Here is a 24,337-nt window from a genome sequence, read left to right on the forward strand (position 1 = left end):
TGCAATATAGCTAGAGTCTTAATAAATCATTATCAGTAGCATTACTATTAATGTTAATAGCACTTAGATCTGGTTACTGAGACCAAAGTCTATTTTAAATGGACTACTCTGGGCCAGTTACTGTCTGTCAGAATAAACTACGTCCAAATTGCTGTTATAAAATAATATAATCCAATTACTGCTGCTCTTGTTCACCTTAGAGAAAAGGCTAAATACAAACTGAACCAGCACATAAGTGTTACCAACCACATGTTACAGAACAGTGTTACTAAAACTCAGAACATCTCACTGCTTTTTAATGTTGAGACCTAGTCCATGAGATCTGACTTGTTGACCAGACTTCCCTATGCTTTCTCACTAAATTTTAAATACCTGGATGGTCCCTGAATCCCTGGGCAGCGTTGACATTAAAAGCTATTTATGTTCAGAGCCACAATTACAGAGCCTCACATTAGCAGTGTACCAGCACAGCTGTGAAGTAGGCAGAAAATGATGAATTTATGCATTAGGCTACACTTGCCTACACATATACAAACAATGCCTGTAGTTTCATAGGTTGGATAGCTATATGCAATGGACAATTCAGCAATGTGACGTATAAAAGTAACAGTTGATCAAGAGGGCTATTGGAGGTCAGGCATGTTCTTTCTTAACACAAAGTCAAAGCTTCCTTCCTGGATATAGTCTTCCCCCCCCCTCCAAAAACCCCTTACTCATATCGCTAAATTCACAGCACAGTTTGCAACCTCTTCTTTGCTGAAAGAGAGGAACTCATGCCGAATCCTTCTCAATACATATACATACACATTGTGTAAATGTGATGGTTGAGACTGAATGAGCAGGGGGCACTTTCAATTATTCCCCCCCCAACTATCTCCCCATGAAAAGTGCATTCCTTTGGTAATTTTTAAGGGAACACAAACCATTCATTGAGTACAAGCATCATTCCTAGCACAACCCATGCTTCCATCATACTCTGCAGAGGCAGTGTACCACAATGAGCTTATTTGCAGTCACAACTGGATGTTCTTTAGTACCTCCCCCCCCCCCCGCAATATTTCTTGCTCTGCCCAGGTACAACCAGTGAGGAGCCCCACAGTGAATTAGGTTTATTTACCCCAGGTGACATTGTTACGTAACTCATACTAATTGGGTACCAAATCTTATTCTGCCTATAGCGATTATGTCATTGTTTGTAGGCAGATTAGGAAATAGGTAAAAGCCTCAACTGGGGAAACAAACAGCAGTGAAGTGGTACAAAAAATGGTATGCTTCAGGAATCTCTGGGGTCTCTTAAGAGCCCATTCTCTCCTTTTTTACATTGACTATGACTGCTCCCAAACATTTAGTGTGGCCTAATCTATTTAGGACTGTAAATTCCTCGGGCCTGTGAACTTGTCTTTGCTTATGCCACTCCATAAAACCCTATGTACAATGACCCTCTAAATGAGTGAATGGATGAATACGATTCTGACAGTAACAGTAGTATACATTTTAGGTATTTGGGGTGTCATATATGTTATACTGGAAAACCAATCTGTAGCATCTGTAATAGTTTTTTTTTAAATTTAAAACTGTGATATACTTGGTAACACTTTTTAGAAAGCTGACAAATCACTGAAAATTTGCTCTAAAATTAAAAATGCTAGGGTTAATATTTATTATGTCAACAATTTTTGGACAATACAGGTTTATTTCTCTGCAGACATAAACAAGCTGACTGAATTACTGACTTGACTAGAAATAGAGCACCCACATCAAATGCTAGATGACACTTCTGCAGAGTTAATCAAGAGGCCTTACAGTGAAATTCTAGGAATGTTTACTCAGAAGTAAGTTCTACTGAAGCGTGCCTGGGATAGCAGCCTTAATATCAACTGTTCGGAAAGGCTTAATTTATTATGCAGCTCCTTCCTGTTGTAAGTGATTTCAAAACTGCATGTTTATTTCCGACAGCTCCAGTCAAGAAATAGGCTTGCTTTATTTGCTAGCTCTGGGAAAGGGATTACCACAGGCAAATCAGAACATATCATCTTACTGTTCCAGCATTCACATACTTAATACTACACAAGGTCTCCTTTTCAGGTGTTAATAGAAAAATCAATTTTACATCACAACAGCTGGGATCGTTTTAAATATCACAGCTGTCAGAATTTGAAAATAACTAATTTGAACATGGACACTGCACTGAAAATGTAGCAAAATGGGGGGGGGGGAGTCCCCTGTTCTGTACATATTATCCCCTCTGCCAACCAAACTTCCGGTATGAATGGCACTGGTACTACACAGATATCTAATAACAGGTTTCAGTTTTAGGTCATGCTGTGACAATGGAGAGTGCATAGAATTTACTTCCCATACGAGGCAAGAGAAATATTTACAGAAGTACCAGAGAAATGATCAGTTTTTATGCACAGAGTTTTCCTGAAAAACATTTTAAATTACAGAAATGTTGTGAACACTTTAAAAAAAACTGATTTAAAGAGCAGTCAAGAAGATGTTTACATAACTATTTTGTTGCAAAGTCAGTGAGTAGATTTCCTAATATATGTGATAAGTATCAGGTCTTTGTAATTCTAGAAATTGAGAGGTTTGTCTTAAGGCGAAAGTCTAGAATTGTTTACATAGCCTAAGCAAAAGCCGTGTGCAAGGAAGAAAGAATTTAACTGTTTCTCTGCTATCTGCAAAGACCTGCAACTATAAATCATTTGTGAATAAATCTATAATTGAACTAACTTGACATTCCATGGTACCCCAACCACCAGCATTAATTATGGTTAGAAAAAACACCAAACCCTTGAGTTTTAACTAACAGCATACAATTACAAGAAAACTTCTGTTTCTAAAGGAAAGCCAGCCTAAAAACTTCCCCATCTCTGATGAAAGTCTTTCCCCCTATCTCACAATGGTCGAGTCTGAACATGTTACTCATGGTCAAGAAGGGAAAGACCTCCATGTGTATGCTCGGATCTCTGCTGTTGTTATATCAGGTGACTTAGCATTTAAAGTTGGATCCCAAAGTAAGTCTAAGGCCGAGCCTCGAGTCAGCCCAGGGTTGTCATTGAAAGCTGGTGTATCATGATACAGAAGCAGGTGTACTACGATCTGGGAAATCCCTGGTTCAAATCTCACTGCAGCCACGAATTCAATAAATTGCATTAGGAAAGTTATTATCCCCTAAACTTCAATCTCTCTGCCCCCTCCCAACACTGTATGGGGAGTAATGACAGCAGCCTGCCTTACAGAGCTGTTTTAAGGAGTTCTAAAACAATGGATGTAAAATGATTTGAAAACACTACGTAAAAACTACTATTACTGATTAAGCCTGTAAAAGTTTAGAGAACATGAAGAATGCGGTTGAGGGGAAAAATGGAATCCCTCAGATCCTGGTTTTACTGGCATTGTGTGTGAGAGATCTCTTTTACTGGCAACAGACACATCAAACAGTTTTCATACCTGTATTACCAAAAACATCTGCTAGGTTTTCACTATAGCATATAAGGCCTTACCATGCTATAAAAATGGCAAAACAGGAACATGTAAATGAATCTTGAATCAGCATGAATTTTGATTGAATTTCATCAAGGCACTGCCTATTGATTGTAAATACTTTATTCTGAGGCCATACCAGAAGAATTGTTAATTTTTTTCCCCTTTAAGACAAGAAAAATCTTTATTACTGTTCAAGGCAGTCCATGAAAAGTGATGCTGTAACACATAGGTGCAAACAAAAGACATGATCCAGCAGAGAGTGTGGTATATGTTGATACCAGTGGAATTTAATTTTGCCTAGCAGCACACCAGATCATGGGCTATATATGAGTATTTCTGGGGCAGCAATTGAAAACACATGTTTCTAAGGCGGGGGGGGGGGGAAATCCCATAGATTCTGTTTATGATTGGGTTAATTTGATTGAAAGCATTCAGACTTGCTTCTGAGTTAGTGTGTTGCATGGGGGTGGGGGCTGGCCGTGCAATGAAAGGTATGTATGTAAAGATGGATAAAGAGCAACTAAGGCCATCAGAAACTTTAATGACGCAATGACATTAAAAATTATTTATTTCAAGCATTTGTTTCCAGGCTACATAAAATGTATCGAAAGCTTCGGCACTAATCAAAGCAAGCATAAGGCACCCCAAATAAAATTACTCTTTAAATACATCACGTCTCCATTTCCATCACTCCACAATTGCTCTCCGAAACAGCCGAAAGAGTCATCGTCACACTGTGCGTTGTTGCTCATGTACTGGAATTGTTGTAACAGGTGCAGTCGTAATAATATGCTGGGCAATCAACTTTTTCCCCGCTGATCTGTCAGTTTAGCTTAATAATGCCATTAAGAATGTAAACATTTCGGCAATTTATATTTAAAAGTCAATAAAATAATGGGGTGCACTACTTATCCTTTTTAATTTTTTAAGTAATACATTTGATTATTTTAATCACGTCATACTTTAACTGGATGGGTTTAAAATATGCAGGCGATATCAATGTGGATTTCCCCCCCCCCCTCGTTAGAAAAGCCATCGAGCAATTCCATCTCGTTCCCTTTAAAGCTGAGACGACTAGTGAGGGACAATCATCAGCCGTTCTGCATTCTGCTGTACTTGAGGGCAAGGGTCCCCATCAAGTATATCTTCTCTTAAGGAAGAAGTGTACTATAATTGACCATAAAGGAGCTTGAATCTGAACCGCGGCAGTCAAATAAAATAACTTGGTAATAATAAGGATCAGCTATATAAACTATTTTCAGAGTAATTATAGGGAGTTAGCCAGCAAATGTAAAGATGCCAAAAAAAAAAAACCACCACCCCTAGTATTACAGACCTTCTAACTTTATCAGTGCTACTACTAATACACAGGATTTGCAGGTCTATAATTCTCACTTAAACGTCGAAGAGGTGAAAAAGCCAAGTCAAATGTTAGCCAGGATTGTTAACATCCTCTTTGCATTGGCAGGTCAGCTACAATGGAAGCAGCTGGAATGTAACATTCTCCACGCTGCCCCACCAATTACTTCAACACTGCCTTCTCTCAGGACGAGTGTAATTTGGTCTCTATGAAAGCTCAGCTTTGGGTCCCCTGAGAATGCCAGGAAAAGACTACATATTTCAGGGGTGTCTGAGCGGAGGCACATCACAAAGCAGCTTTTCATTTATTATCTCTCAGCATTAGACCATTCTTGTTTGGCTTGTGTGTTGTCAAATGCCGCAGCTCACCTTTCTTAGAACAACTAAATTTTGGATGCTGGATATTTATAGCAGCTGTCCCTCTGCTTAGACACCTATTAAAAAGGTGCGGTGTCTAAAATTCCCCACATTTAAATCTTTACTAATCTTTTGGGTCATCACACAAATACTCTTACAGAAAAGAAAGAAAAATTTGGAACGAGGAAAGAAATTGCACACATACTTACACATGTTGTAAATATTATATAATTGCAAAACATTCACGTATTCCAACTGTCACTCAACTTTCTCATTTATCTGGGACCTTTGCAAATGATCACACCAATAGCGGTGGATAGTTTGAACCGTATGCCATAAAATACCCAAAGAAGCACATCCACAAACATGCCAATACTGTTAACTGGTCATAGTGGAAGTGCTAAGGAATCACTGGAGACTGATGGAGTAATTGTATTTCTCAAAAGGTTTACCATGTGATGGCAACGGCGCTGATAATGTAACAAAGCAACAGCGGCTGCAATGATGAAACTTTATAGTAAGATGTTTGCTGACATGTGGAATCCTTTCTTTCTTTTTGGGGGGGGGGCTGGAAAACATTGAGGATGCACAATGAAGGTGCCCTATACTGTATACTTCCAATCCACTTCCAATCATTCATTCCAGAAGGCATGTTTGGGGCATTTCACTTTGCACGGACATATCAGAATACCTTCCTGTACCAAAACATAGGAACATTTGCTAAGAAAATTCTAACAGATGTAAATCTGGCAAAACAAAAATATTTTCATAATCACAGGAGGACTTAATGTATAAGCAAGGCCACACATACAGGGCTGATTCTTGAAGACCCTCGTTGTGATTCACAGGGCTAGGTTGCTACAACTAAAAATATTAAAATATGTTAATTAATAGAATGCTTGGCTCCTAGAAGCCAGGGAATGAAACTAAGTTCTTAGCAGTTCTCTAGAAATACCAGTCAGGTTCATCAGTGTTCTTCAGAAACATCATGCTTTCGTTTCCAAAATGAAGTGCTTTAAGACAAAACATTCTCCATTCACATAAGCGTAGGAGGCACTGATTGTCAAAAGCAAAGCTGGGAGTGACAGACAATTGACCAGGCAACAGAAAGGTACAGCCAATCAACAATCCAGCAAAACCGAATTACTAGAATTTTAAGCCAATATATTCCCATTCACTTCAATGGAGCTAAATTATTTAAGTCGACTAAAACTACACTGGGTTTTTATCTGGCTGGCAGTTTCTCTCACCATTTTGCCATATGAGATAGATTCCTATAGACAGTGCAATAGACGCAATAAACTGACAGCAGGTCCATTTTCCAAAGGTAATCCTGCCTATAAAAGCTGGAGATGAAAATTCCTCCTGGTATATGATGACAGATATCCCTAAGCATCTCAATAGCCTTTGTCTATCTTCCACCCTTGTAAATACAACTTGGAACAAAATCTCCAAAGCCTAGGTCCTTGACATACTACGGCAATTTTAGAGTAAATGGACTATAACGTGAACCAGACATATTCTCAAACAGGAAACAAACAGTTCTTCTGCATAATTTCCTGTAGATCACTTGGAAGGTATTTAAAGGCTGCACTAGCAGTGAGCTTTTTTTGTTTTAAAATTACCCCTCCCCTTCTTCCACAAAAATAAAATATGCACTCAGTCCAAGGGTTTCACAATATAGTATTTTTTCTTAACGTTAACATATTTTAATTATCCAGATTTTATTACTAAGTAGATCATCTACAATTCATAATTTTATTTATGAAGAAATTGAAGGAAGTTTTATTCTTGCAACCTCATTCAACCTGGTATTATCATAAGGAGGTGGTCAAAATGCAAAATACAAAATGTATGTAAAGACTCTGAGTCAGTATAACTTAACATTCAGAAGTGATTCTCTCTCTCTCTCTCTCTCTCTCTCTCACACACACACACACACACACACACACACACACACACACACACACACACAGAGTGTGTGTATATACACACTATAAACAGGATAATTATTGCTTTTTTGCACCAGCAAACACAACATAACATTGTTAAGTAAATGTTCAAAACTAACAATTTCAATTTATAAAATAATTGCTATTTTCACAAAATTAGAAAGGTATCATTTTAAAAACAAGCAAGCACATCTATATTCATCTTTTGTTCACCTTCTTCTACGTTTCTCTTTTCAGGATATAACTGGGCAACTTTTAAAACAATATGTTACAGAATCATTTATCAACAATTTAAAATGCTCCAACAATTTTTAGCAGTGGGGAAAAATTCTACAAGCTTCTTAATTTTTAAATATAATGTGGAAAACATGCCCATTTTAAAATATATAATATTAAAATATATTTCTATGATAATGCTGCTTGAAAGTTATAACTAGCATTGTTTATGAGAGTGGAATATACATGTATATTGCTAACTTGGGTATTGCTAACACACACTCCTCATATGAGTCTAAGTCCCACTCATTTCAATGGAATTTACCTCTGCATAATGAATTTTTGCCATGTTAGTGTTCAAGACAGTTTGAATATTGTCCTTTTTTCCTGACATGCATTATTTCCAACATCTAAATACTGTCATTCATGTTTTCCAAATGTAGTGCAAAGTATGAAATCTTGAATATGGGTTACACAGTTTCTTTAAAAAGATGGATTAAATACAAAGAGGTCTGACTGACAGGTACTTATTTTTTGTTAAAAATAGAGAAGTTTCCAGGAAAAGGGGACAACACTATTACCATCCTCCATCATTTGCCGTTTTTAGTCTTAATTTATTACATTTAATAGATGAAATGATCATACTATTTGGCCTAGACTATTAGTAGCAACAAAACTACTGAATATTTATCTCTGTCTAAGAACTTTATGGAGTTGAAAAGGTCCATAATAAGAATAGCAGACAGAATACAAACACAAAACCTCATTAGCATTTAATTTTTTTGTGATTTGATGACTTGACAAATAACTATTTCAAAACAACTAGTTGGTGAGATGGCTTGACGCTTGTTGGTATAACGTACAAAAAAAAGAGCAATTATGATAATTATAGGGTTCTCTATATGATTTAACACATGCGCATGCGGGTGTGAGCCAATGATGAGATATTAAAATACTATTAAGTGAAAGTTTTGCCACTTTTGCTTTCAATTCCATTTGCAATAATGTCATCCTTGCTGTCTCCATGTTCTTTAAAGTATGGCATTTGAGAAAACAACTGCTTGCTAGAAATCTCAGCAATTAGCAATGCTAAACATCAGATTTTAAAAAGTAGCACTGGAACAATTTTAGATTCTACGTAATATTAGAAATATCTGGCTGAATTATAGTAACAAGAAGCAAAGCTTTAAGAAAGTAGAGGCTTTTGTACTCTTGCTACAACACTCAAAACATGCATTATTAAAACAAATTCAAGCAATTAAAAACACAATCATTTATCAAAGCATGTAAAATCTAAGCGTGGAATATTAGGAGCTACAAAGCAATACAGTGGCACACAATGCTTCGTGCACAGATGTTCAATGTGCAGCTTTCCTCCGCAAGTGGTGCTTAATTTTTTTTAAAATGAGTACTGCAGATTTAAAGAAATATATGTCTAACAGTATAAAGAAAAAAATGCAGCTGCAGAGAAGACAGATGACATGAACAACAGGTGAATGGGGGAAGGAAGTATATGATTTCCTCAAAATGCTATAATGCCTTCATTACGAAAAGAGCTAGGCAAGGTATTTATCCGTCATACACATTTACCTTTGGAAAAAAGAAATGAAAAAGGAGAGAGAGGTTATTCCTCACCATACTGTTTCTCCCACACTAACTTAAATACACAGGGATCTGGAGTGATTTTGTGTTTTTTCTTTTGTTTATTCCCAGGGAAGACCTGCTTCCGCTGGCTGCTCTCAGTTCAGAGAGTTCAAACTGAATTTAAACAAGTAATTGACTTGTCAAGGGAGGGGGGGGGGAGAAGAAGAGGAATTTCAAACTATGTCTTGTTTGGAGACCAAAAAAAAAAAAAAAAAACCCCACTCATGCAACATATCGCAGCCTATACTTTCCTCCAACAAACTAGAGAAAGATGGGCAACACCTCAAAATGAAAACTAGTGTCTTTCCGACAGGCATTCTAAACAATTCGAGCAGGGCAAACACCATCTCTGCAAGATGCTTGGCACCAAATCAAGAGTAGCACAACGCTAAAGCTGAGCTAGAACAATACTGGCTGTATGAGAAGGTACCCCCTCAAAAGACAGAAATAGGATTTTTCCTCCTTTCCCGCCAAGTGCCAAAGTACTGGCCTCATCCTCAGAGGCCCTATAACTTTACAACAATGACTGATGCCTTTTTACTGAGCTAAATTAAAGGACTTTCCAGTATTAGGGATGTAAAAATGCCCTTTGCTGATACCACCAGTATTTGTTCTTTTCACTGCCCAACATGCAGAGTTTCGTATGTCCAGTACCATTTGACGTTTACTCTGTTCTTTTTGTTGAATACATATCAATGAGGTTTGTTTTTAATAAACGTGCTATAAATTCATTTCCTCCGACAGTGATCTTGATTTTTATGAGTCCCATCCTCCTGTCCTGACCCCCTCTACCCTCACAAAAATCAACCCAAACTGAAAATCTCTATTAACTGGGAGCGTGAGGGAGGGGGCTTACTAGAACTATGATGTCATGTTGTTCAGCATTTTCCTTCAGTATTAGTCACAATAGATGGGATGGCACTGTAACTTGGACTAGAAACTTGCATGTCTGGTGCATGTTTGGAAAATGTCCTTTTCATGAACGTTTTCTAAATTATAAACCCCAGAATGCCAAAAAGGAACAATTTCATTTCATTCATCTCTCTCCCCCCCATCCCATCCCATCCAACCCTGGGCTTAAACTATTTCCACAAAAACTGCACGTTCTTTTTCTAAAGAAAATAATGCAGATGCACTATCTCAGAGCTAGACAGTTTACTGTTTCCTAATTAAAGAGTGCTTTTAAAAAAGTCTCTTGCTTTTGCAAATTAAAAAAAAAAGAACTTTCTCAATATAACACTGAAACCGACTGCCTTATTTATAATGCACAGGGATGATAGGCGGACTGTAAATGTAACCCAAGTCCTTTTAAAAATCCCATGATAAATTTTCAAAAGTTTTCAATCTTTGGCTTTGTTTTGTTAAAAACGGACCTCTTTCTTTACATTTTGCATCACTTCAAAACCTTTTAATAGAATTCCACAGTTCTAGCTGGTGAGCTGGGGGGGGGGGCAGGGATCAGCTACTCCAACAGATGTTCATTCATGAGAATGGATTTCTCGTACAAAATAATGCAGTCTGTATATATTATATGTGCACACTTGTATAGTATATACTCATACAAATGATATAATTAGTATGCGCCATCCTCTACCTCTGAAATGGGCCTTGGCTAAAGCACTAATAGCTCCCTTTTGGCCTAACTACCCTGATTGGTATCAGATGAAATGCTAGAAAGTTGAGAGAACGCAGGCTTAGGCTGCCTTCTCCCCAGAACTTCCCAGTTTTATTTTCCTGTTTTTTCAGCAACACGTCTCTTTACCTCAGCAGCCCATTAATATATATATATATATACGCACACACATATATATTTAAAAAAATCTTTTTCCTTCTCAGGACCCATGCAAGGGGGGGGACCCTTCCAGATGGCAAGTATAAACCTTCTGCTAGGGTTATGTGCAAAATACCAAACACATTTTTTTCTTAAATAAAGTGTTTCTGCTGGAAGAAAAGAGGGGGAAAAGAATGAATGTAGGGCACGCATCCTAAATAATGCAATGCAATGTCTACATGAATTGGTCTTTTTTATTATGCATTCTTCTATGACTACTTTTAATTAGATTTCTCAATTTCAGGTTCTACATCTAGTTTTCTCTGCCAGTGGTTTCTCAGTCAAATCCATTCAACTGCAGATCCTGTCTCGGGGAGCTGTAAATCTCGTCTTTAAAAAAAAGAAAGAAAATGCACCTAAAAACTTAATCTGTACAGAAAACAAAATCTCTCTCTCTCTCTCTCTGACAGATTTAATATCCTTGTTCCTTCACATCATTCAGCTAAGCGAAAGAAACTAGCCCCCCAAACCACCAATCTCCCCTGAATCAAAAAGTTTCAGTATATAAAATGCATCTTGACCCATACGAAGGCATTTCAGTTCAGCCTTCTTTCTTAAAACAAAACAAAAACAAATATCTATACTTAATACTGTAAGTTCAGCAATAATCGAACAGCTTAAGGAAGAGAGGTAGCCCAGAACAACTTTCAAAAGCCATAAATGCTGCAAATGACTCTCATTTCTACCGACAATAAAACTTGTCAAAATTACACCTTTAATTACAGAGCTAGCTTACCGCTTTCCCATTATAGTAGTACATCAGAGAGTTGCCGCCCATGCCAGGAATTGTGTATGCGCAATACATGGTCTCGTATTCTTTTTTCTCTTCAGTACCACTCTCACAACTTTTATTTCAAACTCGCTGTCCCTTTTTTCACAACAATTCCTTCAGTCGCATTTTCCCATATGGCCAGGCCAAGCATGGTGAATATGCAAAGCAGGGAGAAACCATTCCTGACGTTAGGGGTGGCGGTGGGGGGGGGAGGAGGTGGCTAGGACTCTTCTGTCAGACAGTTAACTTTCCACAGCAGATCTGGAAGCCTTCCCAGTCCTGATTTAGCTGCAATTCCTAAGGCATACGAGCGATCGCTTCAACTTTTTTTCCCCTGGATTTTTTACTAGTTGCTGGAATAACGTCGATTCTTTGAGATTTTCAACAAAAGAAAAATCATTCTCCCAAAAAAGGAAAAGGGGAAAAAAAAAGTTCCAGCCCCACTCTTTTCTTCCCTAAAAATTTCCACTCAACTGCCTTAGGGTAAAAGTGGAATAGGGTCCATTATTGAAGAGAATACAAATGCAGTTAATTGACTCCCCCTCTCTCTCTCTCCCTCTCTTTCTTTTTTTGTTTTAATTTGATTAAAAAGCGAGTGGCAGGAAGGGAATCGTATGATGCACATCTAATAACTCTACCATCTGTCTTTGCTGCTGGCTAGCTCCCAGCATTGTACGCAGCTGCCTGAGAACTCGACTCAGAGAAAGAGGAGGAGGGGGGGGAAATTGGGGGGGGGAGCCGTCTCTGACCTCGCTCAAAAGGAGAGAGGAGCAGTGTTTTCTGACTGCCTGGTCAACAACCTACAAAACGGGGGTTGAGAATGAAACAGAGAATCCTTGCTTCAAGCCTAGCTTGGTCTTCTCCCCCCCCACCCTCCCTCCGCAAGTCACTGGCTGTCTTTTGGAAGCAGGAAACAGGGGAGAAGCGGTAGAACTCGATTCAGAGACGGAGCTGGCATTTGCTTAAAGGGAAATCGGTCCATGGGCCGCTCCAGAAACCCTGACTGAGCACTTGCTCTTTTAATTTTTGTCAGCTCGAGCATCCAGAAGAGGTGTTTGGGTGTGCGTTTTTTCTCTCCCCTTACCCAAACAGTTTATAAATGCTGAATGTTAAAACTGCTGTTGCTATCAGACGCGGGCGGGGGGGGGGGGGTGCTCTATGCTATTCGAAATGTAATGGGGTCTGTTCCTCATGTTTTAATTTCCTGGATTGTAAAAAAAGAATTTCTTAAATGCTGTCTTTTTTTTTTTAACAAGTCATATAAACACCCACAAAGTGTGCTGTAGTGATCCTATTTCCCCCCTCAATGGTGAAAAAACTAAAGCCGGGCGAATTCTGCTTCTTAATTTTCTTTTATACTGTACAATCTAAGCCAAAAAAACAGGGAAAGAGGTAAAAAAAACCACAGAAAGAAAGAAAGAAAGATTGGGACTGGCTTTTGCTTGCCAAATTCGGAGCATCACAGGAAAGGAGGGCCCCTGGGAACTGATCCCAAATGAAACTAAATAATTTGCATATGCTGAAGCAAATGCCATCTGAGCATACAGCTATTCTCCAGAACCAACTTTAATAATTCAAAGCACCTATTTCCTTACTACTCAACGTGGTAACAAAACACATACAGTATTAATAAACAGCAAGAGACGGCAATGTCAGTTTTGAGCAGTCGTCTTTGGCTAATGGTAAAGTTTTCTTTCGTACTCTTTGTACCAATCTGCGTAGAGGTCCATATGTATATTTTAGAGAGAAGGGGGAACAGAGGGTTTATCTAACTTCCTTGCTCTGCATTTATTTGGGAGGTCCCCAGAGGATCCGGTAAACAGTTCTTGAATTATAATCACACATTTCATTCAAATTTCATGCTTTGAGGATTTTTTCCTCATTAGAACAGTTAGTTGTCAATCTGACTGGATCACATTTGTAACCTTTAAACCACCCTGTATAATACATAAGGCCAGAAAGCCCAAGTAAAACAGGTCTACATGCAACAAAGGGAAATGGTAGGTGTAGGGGGGTGGAATCTCATGACATATATGCCGAGAACTGATTATTTCAGTTAGGATTAAATTTAGCTTGCTGAGTTATTTTGATACTCGATATCTAAGTTTAAAATACCCACACACAAAACAAGCCAAGTTATCACTTTTCTCCAACATTTATCCACATAACATCCTAATATGCTTTCAAAATGTAACAGTGCTGCCATTTCAATACAAAGATATACCTTCAAAATGTGTGTGTGTGAGGGGGGGGGGGTCCTACAGTGCAGTGGATTAGTATAATATGCAACCAACATTTAATTCTGGTAAAAGTTTGCCCCAAACTAAATTTGATTGACTTCTAAGCCACTAAATTCACTCTAATCAGTTCACAGTCACTGAAACAACCCTCTAAAATCGGACTAATACTGTAAGCTTTAATTACTGGCACCAGATAATTATGAAATTTCATATGCTGATGTCTATAAGAGTAAACAAATTAATAATGACTGGGTACATTGAAAAGAGGCCTTGAAGTAATGACCTTCCACCATTCTTCACATAGCTAGTTGAAAGGGTTTGTGGTAACAGAACTCAGGAAGACTTATGCCTAAGACACGAAAAAGGAATCCCACAGGGAAAGCAACACTGGGCCAGGCAAACCAACTTGAAATAAAGCCCCTTTCTATGTATCCTTTAGTATCTAACTATGAGATCCCATTAACACAATTCGAATCAAATCGAATCGAATCCCTTTATTGGCACAACAGGGCATACATATGCACAGTCAGCAAAGAGACAAAAAAAAATCCCTTGCCCCATCACTTAAACATTAACACAATTCAGTAGACCCATGCACACATGCAAGCTGCACATAACAGGCGTGCGCGAGCCAACATTATGCTCCAACCCCCCAAGTGACACATTGGATGTTATATTTGCATAAGGATACGTAGTTTCCAACATATATCAGCTCAATCTGATCTGCGCAGCACAAAATCCAGGTGCACAGATGGTTCAGACAGGGCCTGCATGAGCTGACCTCTGAGCAGATAGTACTCCTGCCTGAAACGAGTGAATGCTGAGCACAATGCGATTCCTTGCATCACAGAAGCATTGTGTGCACTTCTGTCCGTAAAAATGGCCCTTTTTGCCTGATAACAAAGTACAGACACCACTTCTCAAGACCTGCTATACAACCCACAATTTTCTTGCTTTTCTAGGCACAGTCATATGGATACTGCATACAACAACGTGTCAGTAAAAGGCAGAGAGCATTACCTGGAATACTGAAGCAATCAAACACCATCTTGTGAGCTCTCTGAATAAAGTGAGAAATGGCTGTATTTCTACGTATTTCATGTTACACTTCTGTTTCTTGGCCAACAGAGTCAAAGGTTAGCCCATTGTCTTCATCTAGGATCTTACTTGAACTATTCTTGCAAAACTGAATTGAAACCTACAGAGCTGTTTGTGGTACAGTCCTGCATGGGCCTGTACCACTTTGGCAGGCTTAGGTGAAGATTTCCCTTGTCCATATCTCTTTTTGTGTTACGGTTACACTAACCATCAAAATCCAAGCTCTTCTTTATACCTGTTCTGGCAAGAGTTCCAGGACACAACACAAAAAATAAGATCATGAAAAAGGACAAGAGGGCTGAGTTAAGAGGGAAGGAAGAGCTGGGATATTAGGGTTACACAGCTGTTAAGAGGAAGGGATGCAGGAAATAGTAGCCATAAGAGTGGTGCATCTAATCATTTCCAACAGGGGCAAGACACACCATTCTGTACTTTTTGTCACGTTCATGAGGACTAGAGGCTTACTTTTCCAAAATAAAGAACCTGAGATAGAAGTCAACAGTACAAATCTTATGCAGTTGCCCATTAGTATTATTGCTCATCCAATCTCAATCCAGCAGTTCAATATATTAAAGCTGTCCAGAATTGCATGTTCTAAATTTAGTCTCTACAAGTTAGAATCCCTGGGAAGGGAGCACTGCATTAAACAGTGGAAATGGTACCTCCCTTCCCACACAACATAAAGTTGTAGTGGGTGAAGCCTTATAGAGTGAACAAAGTAGCACAAGACATATCTTCACCCGCCCGTTCTAAATTAGGCTTTGGGGTAATAGGATGCTATTGATTAAAAAGAGCAAACTGCTAAAAATATAAACAGAGTTATCTGACAAGAAACAGCTTTTAAAAAATAATAATAAATATGTGTTGGTGTTTTAATCTCCTAATGCAGTGCTGTCAAATTTGCATCTGGACACAGCATAACTACTTTAGGGATTTTCACTGAGCCAGGCAAAGGCAGTTGTTAAGCTACATTTTGTTGATCCAAAAAGCTGGTATTAATACAGATTGCTACAAAGCCAAGTGCCTGGTTATTCCAAACTAAAGTGCCCCAACAGGAGTTGCTGCCATCAAATGTTGTCTGCTATTTTACAAAAGTTTATTTCAATTTTTTTTTTAAAAAAAGATAGGCATGCATACAAGACAACGCACATGTGTATTTATGTATATGCGTGTACACACACACGTAAGTATGCCCACACACCTCCAACCTCACATGCAGCAAGACACCATGGTAATCTGGCATATTTGATTTCTAGCATGCACAGCTCTGCTGATGTGGGCCCACCCAAATGGACCATCTGTCCAATACTATCCATCCATTGCATAAAGAACGCTTGTATGAGTTGGTAGCTGAGATGATACAGACTATTACAAGCCTTTATCTCTTGGCCTTGTTTTCTCTGCCCTCACAGACTCTTTTTTGTTCCCTCCGCTTCATAGTTACCCAGTTTAAAAGCAATGTTGGGTAAGAAAAGTAATCATACCTGTTTGATTAGCCACATAACTCTCATTTCATTTAAACTGGGTCAGCAGATGTTACATGTGCCAGGGCCTAGGTGCACATAAAAGCTAACATGACACAGGCAACACAGAATTCTGCACAGGTACTTTCTTTTAGATGTCCTTCTATTCTGTTGCTCCACCATGTTTGAAATATGCATCTTCCTTTCTGGATCAGGCCGTCTCCCTGTCTTCTCTGAGACCCACTTCATTAGACACAATGAAAACGGGCTTTGGACAGCTTTTACTCTGAGCAGAGGAACCATGTTCTCTGTGTGCTCAACTCTTTTTGACCAAAACTACCTTGCAAGGTTTTCCACATAGAGAAAGAAGATGCAACGTAGGGGGAAAAAAGATTTTTCATTGAAATATGGCCAGTGGAGAAAGGATTAAGCATTCCTTCCTCTTGCCACAATTCTGCCCCAAATTACAGCCTCCTGAAGTTATATACATCTGTATATAATTGCCCCATCGTCAAGACTTTTCCTAAAGTGCACTGTGCTTATCTTTTCCTCGCCTTGTACCCAGTTTCCCTATGAATTATGGACTGTGAACCCTATATCATCACTCCAACTATCACTCTTGTCCAATAATGTTCAATAGCAGCAAGCAATGCCATGCAATGTTTCACAGAACTCAAATCAGACCAACTTAACTGGAGCTTCTTCCCCCCCCCAAAAAGAAGATAGCATTGCAGCACTAAATTAAATTCTTCTAGATTTTTTAAAAACATTATGTTGTAGGATACACTCCCATTAGGAACAAATGACAGAGAAGACTACTCCACCAATGGCCAAGTTCTTCAACCTGTTCAGCTCCACGTCCTGGCTGCCCTTCTTGATTCACTGGTGCACTGTTATTTTAGATAGTTGTTGATGTTTTAGCCTTGCATGCCACTCTGAATCGAGCTTTGCAGAAAAAAGTGGAAAGGAAATATTGAAATAAATAATAAATGGGATAGGCTCACGTTAGATACTGAGATGATTCTGGGAACTATTGGATCTACTCCTCAACATCACGGAGGTGTACAGCAGTGTCCACAAAAGCCAGCAGCCATGGGAACAATATCCCATGGTTCCCAGCAGGGATGCTTGATCACCTCTCAATTTGCATTGTTATTTGTCTGCAAACAGCACCATCAGATAATCAAACAAGTGTTCACTCCCCCCAACCCCAAAATCTGAAAATGTTGTGCCTTCACATTCTCTTTCTGCTTCCTCCACCCTTCATCTGTCTACTTTGTGACATTTTTTTCCAAAATATGTTTAAATCCTGCGGTGTGGTTTTTCTCCGTATTGTAACCTTACCCAGTTTGCCCATCTATCTCAATGTTTGTTAGAACTGGGTTAGCCACAGCTATCCACCTCTGCCACCCATTTCCCGAAGATACTCAACAGGGAAAAAAAAATCAACACATGAATTATTATTTTCCTTGGTTGTATTAATTGTGCTGTGATGGGGAAAGCAGCATGGATTGCCTCTCAAGTGTTCCAATCTAGCCCATTCTGCCTCTTACACCTAACTCCTAAATCTATTTGTTTATATTAACTCCAATCACATGTTCTCACTTTGCTGCTTGGGAGCTGTAGTTCCATCCAGTCAGTTCCAGATACGCCATCAACTGCAAAAACAGGACATGCACATGGTTGTCAATGTTGCATGACTTGCTTATGATGATGTTGATGGTGATGAGGAGGACCCTGGGGCGTGCATAACCCAAGTAATTGTGAGCATCCAAGTAAATGGGAGCAGCAGCTACCTGGCGATCCACCATACCGGATGCTGCCGTTACACAGAGACAACACTATCTGAAATGCTGTTTGCAAGCCAATTGTCAAGGCAATCAAAAAAATTGTTTGGTGTGGGTGCTGAAAACAAGGCAAAATTGAACATGGGTGACTTTTTTTTAAAGGAAAGCACAGAACTCCTGATTCTCAAGGCTATCACAGGGATTGGTGTTAGTCCTCCATACTCCCGCAAGAAATTAGGGGGAAAGGGATCACACTATCAGGTACATCTGCAGTAAGGCCTGATCTGCATGGGCCCCAATTTGAGGTCTGGATGGTATTCAACAAAATAATGTGGTTATCCCAATTTTTTTCTACCGAAGGCTGCGAAGGGTCTGCCACTCGCTAGCTCACACATACAGACCCACACCTACACCGGAGTATTCCATAAGTTATTACAGAGATGGCCTGAAATATCATGAACATGTACCAATGTACTGAAAGCAACTGTTCCGTTTTACAAATTCAGAGAACTTGGCAGAAACACAGTACGAATGGAAATTTAGTGTGAAACTACTCAACCACCAGGCTGCCTCTACAAGTCTCATACTTTAATAAAACAACAACACCCTGCTAACTACTCACTCCTTTTGAATGGCTGTGCTGTACTTACCCATGCACTGGGCCCAGCACTGGTGAAAGGGGACAACTTATTCCTTCCCATGAGCACCATGACCTACCCTAAGATAAGTATTTGTTAAGAACAACCATTGACTTAGCTAAGCTATTCAACAGGGCAGGGACCTCTTTATGAACCATTCAGTGAGGTGGTTATTGGACTTGCAGCTGGGAACAGAAAAACAACAATGTCCCATGTTCTTTTTTAAAACCTGTGGTAGGCAGAAAACAGGCAAATGGGACAATGCAATTCTACTTTAGTTTCCACAGCGCAAAACAACATTTTTTTTTTGTAACTTCGCTGCTGAAGCCGATCCACGGAATTGAGTTGTAAATAATTTACTTGTTACCCTGACAAGACAATCCACAATCAGTTAAGCTTGCATTTAGGCAAACTTGATTCTATTGATTACAGTATAATTAAACACCCTGGTCTTGTACTCTGCTGCGCATGCAAACCAGAGCACAGGATCAGGGCGAGCGCCTCGAGGGAACCCTGCAATGGGTGCACTGCCCCCTTGCTCTGGTGCAGTCTGCTGGCCCCACTCTGCTCTGGTGCAGTCTGCTGGCTCCCACTCAACACTTCCGGTCAGCACATGGGAAGAAGCCCTGAGGAAACAGAAGGATGAGGCACATTTGCATTTTTTCAGCATGGAGAGAAAACTGGACTGCCAGTGGCCTCTTGACCTCCATCCGAAGGCCTTTGGAATAGGCCCACAGTGCCTAAAGAGCATGGCGGCCTTGCACTGCACATCAGTTGTAGCAAGACACACACGTCCCTTCCTTTTTAGAGTCAGCTCCGTGCTGCTTGCTTTGTACAGGATATAATAGCTGCGGCTGTTGCACAAGTTACTGCTTGTATCCCAAGAGTCACAGGAGCATATAAGACTGTGCTTTCCATTATCTTATGTTCACAGACGTTGTTGTAACTGGTTTGTGAATCAGGTTTTGGAAATGTAAAGTTAATGACATGGTTTCATCGAGTGCTTCCCCCCCCCCCCCCCCGCATCACTTTCTAGGTCACTGATTACAAAACAAGAATTATCAGGTGCAATTTATAATCGCACTTGTCCTATAAATATATTTATACATAACAAGTGTGGACCAGTTCATGTTCATATAAGCTTTTATGCAACATGACACAGAAAGTGGGAGATACCATGTTACTGCAAACACTTTATCATGGACTACTTTGCTTGATGTTTTCTAGCAACTTGTCTTGTACTTAATAAGTTAATCATGGCTTGCCAATCATGCCCCTTAGTTTGTACCGTGTGTCATCTCTAGACAAAAGGATGCAAGACGATGAATTTAAAATTAATTCATAAGTAAAGTGTAAAGGATGACAGGCAGAAGGCTAAGGATGTCCTTAATGGACAGACTTAGTAGACATATAAGCACTGAAAAACATTTGGGCATCACTGCTTTCCGCTTTCCTCTTCTGTATTAAAGCACAACTGACTTCTCAAGCTCAGGGAAAGAGGCTGGTTTCAAATAAAAAGTTAATACTAATTTCTTACTAGAGAAAAATAGATGGAGTCTACCAGACATATTACTGTGAACCTTGACAGTGTTCAGAACTTTTGGTACAGGCCTGCACCACTTGTCACTTACCAAGCCACATGCAGCCCCACAGCTCCGTATGGTGGCACACTGAGAGCTCCATAAACTTTCTGTTCTTGCTGTCTGCTTGGGACAGTAAAAACTGTGTGCCAAGCTCTTGGCAGGCTGCAGTTCGTATCTGGTGGCTGCGTTTGGCTCGGTGAGTCACAAATCGTGCAGGCCTGCTTCAGTGAACTGAATTACTCGTCCAATTTTAGGGAACTTGGGGAAAGAAATCACCAAAGGCGAAGCATGCCGAACATCTTTCTTGGTATTCATGGCAGAAATGCCAAGAAATGAATGGGGTGAGAGCCAGCCAGAGGTGCTTGGAAAAGAAATTACTGGGCCAGGTCTTCTGCTTGCACTGTACTTGGTTTGTTTTGTGTTCTTCTCGGTCTGCATTAACATCATCCTATTAACTTCCATGAAAACTAAACGTGTGCATAAACAACTGACTTATAATTTACATTCAAACTATTTTAAACAAATGGCATTTTTTTCAAAATAGTTTTTTTCCAGTCTCTCTTTTCCACAGTTTCACTCAAAAAAGCAGAGAGAGTTAAAAGACAGTGGCTTATAATCTTCTTTAACATCCTAACAATGCATGAACTTGAAATAAGTGTTGATATAGAACATAAAGCCATGTCATGGTTATCGGTTGACTGCTGAACAGTGCCAGACAGTCCGTCCACCCTACAATGGAACTTGGTTTATCTGCACACCAGACTGCTGACAATATGTCGTGCATTTAGAGTTGGAATTAATCTTATGGGTCAGCTAGCCCAACCAACTCACAAGTAAAGGGCCGATTAAGCACAAGAAAACGAAGCCGAAAAAAAATTCCACCGTCCACAAGGAGGATGTTAGATTGTACCAAACCACATGTGGTCCACCTATAAGAAGCATTACTTATTCTTTAATTAATCTATACCATAAAATATGGCATTTTCGTTGGAGGTTTTAAAATTCTTACTTGGCTCAACTTAATCCCTAAGTATTCCTGACCTGGATAGGCCAGGCAAGCCCAATTTTGTCAAATTTTGGAAGCTAAGCAGGGTTGGCCTTGAGTAGCAACTGGATGTGAGACCTCTATAGAAGACCAGGGTCATCTCGCAGAGGTAGGCAATGGTAAACCACCTCTGAACATCTCTTGCCTTGAAAACCATACGGGGAAACATAGGCACGTTTGCCCACCTTTGGTGGCAGTGTCCTAATATCAAAGCATTCTGGGAGGAGATATTAAAGCAAATAAAATTAATAACAAACTACGACATACCTTTAGCGCCTCAATTAATTTTTTTAAATCTATGGCAAGGGGTAAATGTGCCAACAACGCAACAAGATTTAATTAATAACTTGCTTTCCATAGAAAAATCATCAATAGCTTATTTTTGGAAAAAACAGTCTCCACCATCCTTGAACCACTGGTGCTCCAGAGTGTGGGATCAGCTCATTATAGATAAAATAACAGACAATTTATCTGTTAATTCCTCTACATCTAATTATTATGAAAAATGGTGGTCTTTCTTAGATTTTATCGACAAAACCGAAATACTTCCTCCCAATCATCTTTATCAAGATATATTGAAAGTCTAGTACAGGGGTGGGCAAATTGCGGCCCGCGGGCCACATGCGGCCCGCTACAGAGCCACATGCAGCCCGCCAAGACAGTCACCTACCAGGCGCCTGGCACTGAAAGTTAACTAATGAATGCAATTATTTTAAAAGGTGCAGCCCTCCGCTAACCTCCGCTCCCACAAAGTGGCCCCCGAGCCAAAACAATTGCCCACCCCTGGTCTAGTACTACGAACTAATCTATACCAGAATACCATAAATTTTTCTTTGTGGTATGCAAACTACAAGTTACAGCAAACAATTGTTTAAATGTTTTTCTTTGTAAACTGCAATCTTGTACAACCACTATATTACTCCATGTATTTGTTATTTAATGTTTATTGTTATTGTTTCTTTTCTATAATCAATAAAAGTTACTGGGGAAAAAAACCATACGGGGTAACCTTAAATGAGCTATGACATGATGGTACTTTCCACCACCACCATTTCCTAGCTAAGAAAGGATTGTATTGACTGACTAAGGAAGAATGGTATAAGAACTAACTATAGGGCTTTAAAGGCATGGTAGGCTTTTGGGGTGAAATTCTACTAGACGATCAATCACAGGTGCAATAGTGTATGGGCCACACTGGCTCTGTCTCACTTTCTTCAGGTGTAATTCCAGTGTCATCTCTGTGACATAATGAATGCCATGGATGCTATCATAAGGCTGTTAAAGTGTATGTAAAGAACTTCTGTAGGAAGAGCTGAATTATGTTATGACATCATGGTTGCACGGAAGATAAACAGAAGCAGTGTGTGTGTGTGTGGACATGTGGTGCTATCAATGGGTTTGTCAAGCAGAACAGACATGTGTGACAGGTGAGAGACAATGAATCAGGAGGAACTGGGGGAGAAAGGATGCTGTTGGATCAAGGTGGTTTATTCTGCTTCAAATTTGCGGATCTTTTTTTAAAAAAAATTGTATTATTGGAATTACTTTGTAATTTTTTGTCATCATTTGATTCAGTGACTTTTTAAATATGTGGTAATCCACCATCCCATGAACTTGTAGGTTAAAAAGTGAAGGGCCAAGATCTCTTGTTTACAATTAAACCACTTAATACTAAATTAAAAAATGTACTTAACAACCAAGGACACATCCCTCTTTATGCTACAAGCTGTTTAAATATAACAAAAAGGGATTTGATAAGTATTGTGACTTGAGAAGTAAATGAGGAAAAGATGGACACAAGAAATATAAAAATTGTGCAAGACAAGAAAACAATATTGTTCTGGTTGTTGAAACCGTTTTAAAGGTACACTGTTTAAGGTAAGAATAGTGTTACAGCCAGCCACCATAATTTAACAAGATGACAGTGGAGTTTAGCACATGCAGACTAGCTTCCTGGTTTTACAATTGCTTTGTTTTTTGTAGGTCTGCTGCTTGCTAGCATTTAAACATTCTTGTGTAGCTTAACTCAAAGTTACACTGTGCAAGAGGATAATTAGTGGTGAGCTTAAGTACTCCGTGTTCCTTTCTGATTAGGGGAATCCGTCTGCAGGGATACTGAGCCAGTAGCCCAAACATTTGAGCAATACGAAATTCAACTTAGAGAGAAAAACCCAAAGGTGGTTTTGTTTTTCTAGGCACTCAGATACGCTGAAATGTGTTTGGTTTGCTTTAACTCCCAACTAAGTTTTTTAAAAGTCTTCCGTAAGAGTTTTTGGGAACACATTTCATGAAGTGTGGAAGACAAATCATTTTCACGGTGCACCCCAAAGGGTAGAATGTGATATGGGTAATGAACACACACCTCACCTTTCCTTAAGTGTGCATTCCACTTGTGCACCTTCACATTGGTGAGAGAACAGAAAAACAATGCTCTGTTAAGTCCTGTGGGACTTCTCTGCAACCCAGTGTTGCACTAATGCTCACCGAGAACAACCTCTATATCATACTTTTTTAAAAAAATTGACATTTAAATATTACTAAGAAATTGCTTCCTGAATGAATTCGAAGCGCTGCCTACAAGCTTCAAAGCCCTTCATGGCCTAGGGTCCTCATACGGACGTAACCACATCTCCTGGTAAACTCCCACCTGTAAACTACGATCTTCAGGCAGTTTTCCGGTAGCGGCCTCTCTTAGGCTTGTCTGTATTACCGGGCTTTTTTGTGGGGGGTCCTGCCTGAAATGGCTTACCAGAAGGGGAACGGTGGCGGACTTGACTCGCTGCGCCCAGAAAGGTAAGCAAGATGGTTTTATTTCAGAGGGCATATTTTAAAGCCGTGTTTCCAGAGTTCCAAAGATGGC

At 39.5% G+C, this 24,337-nt stretch overlaps 1 protein-coding gene across 9 annotated transcripts in view; it reads right to left on the minus strand.

Moving 5' to 3' along the window:
- Window positions 1–24,337, minus strand: part of TCF4 (transcription factor 4) — a 389,972-nt gene that overhangs the window by 110,272 nt on the left and 255,363 nt on the right. For 2 of the 9 annotated variants that reach the window (XM_054986187.1, XM_054986186.1), the window contains exon 1: window positions 11,588–11,736. The exons of the other annotated variants lie outside the window; for them this stretch is intronic. In XM_054986187.1, the coding sequence (XP_054842162.1) occupies window positions 11,588–11,656 (69 nt within the window). In that variant the 5' untranslated portion in view covers window positions 11,657–11,736. Of the gene's footprint in view, window positions 1–11,587; window positions 11,737–24,337 lie in introns of those variants that run through there. 9 annotated transcript variants of the gene reach the window in all.

The sequence above is a fragment of the Eublepharis macularius genome, chromosome 8 (assembly GCF_028583425.1).
Source record: "Eublepharis macularius isolate TG4126 chromosome 8, MPM_Emac_v1.0, whole genome shotgun sequence".
Classification (NCBI taxonomy): Eukaryota; Metazoa; Chordata; class Lepidosauria; order Squamata; family Eublepharidae; genus Eublepharis; species Eublepharis macularius.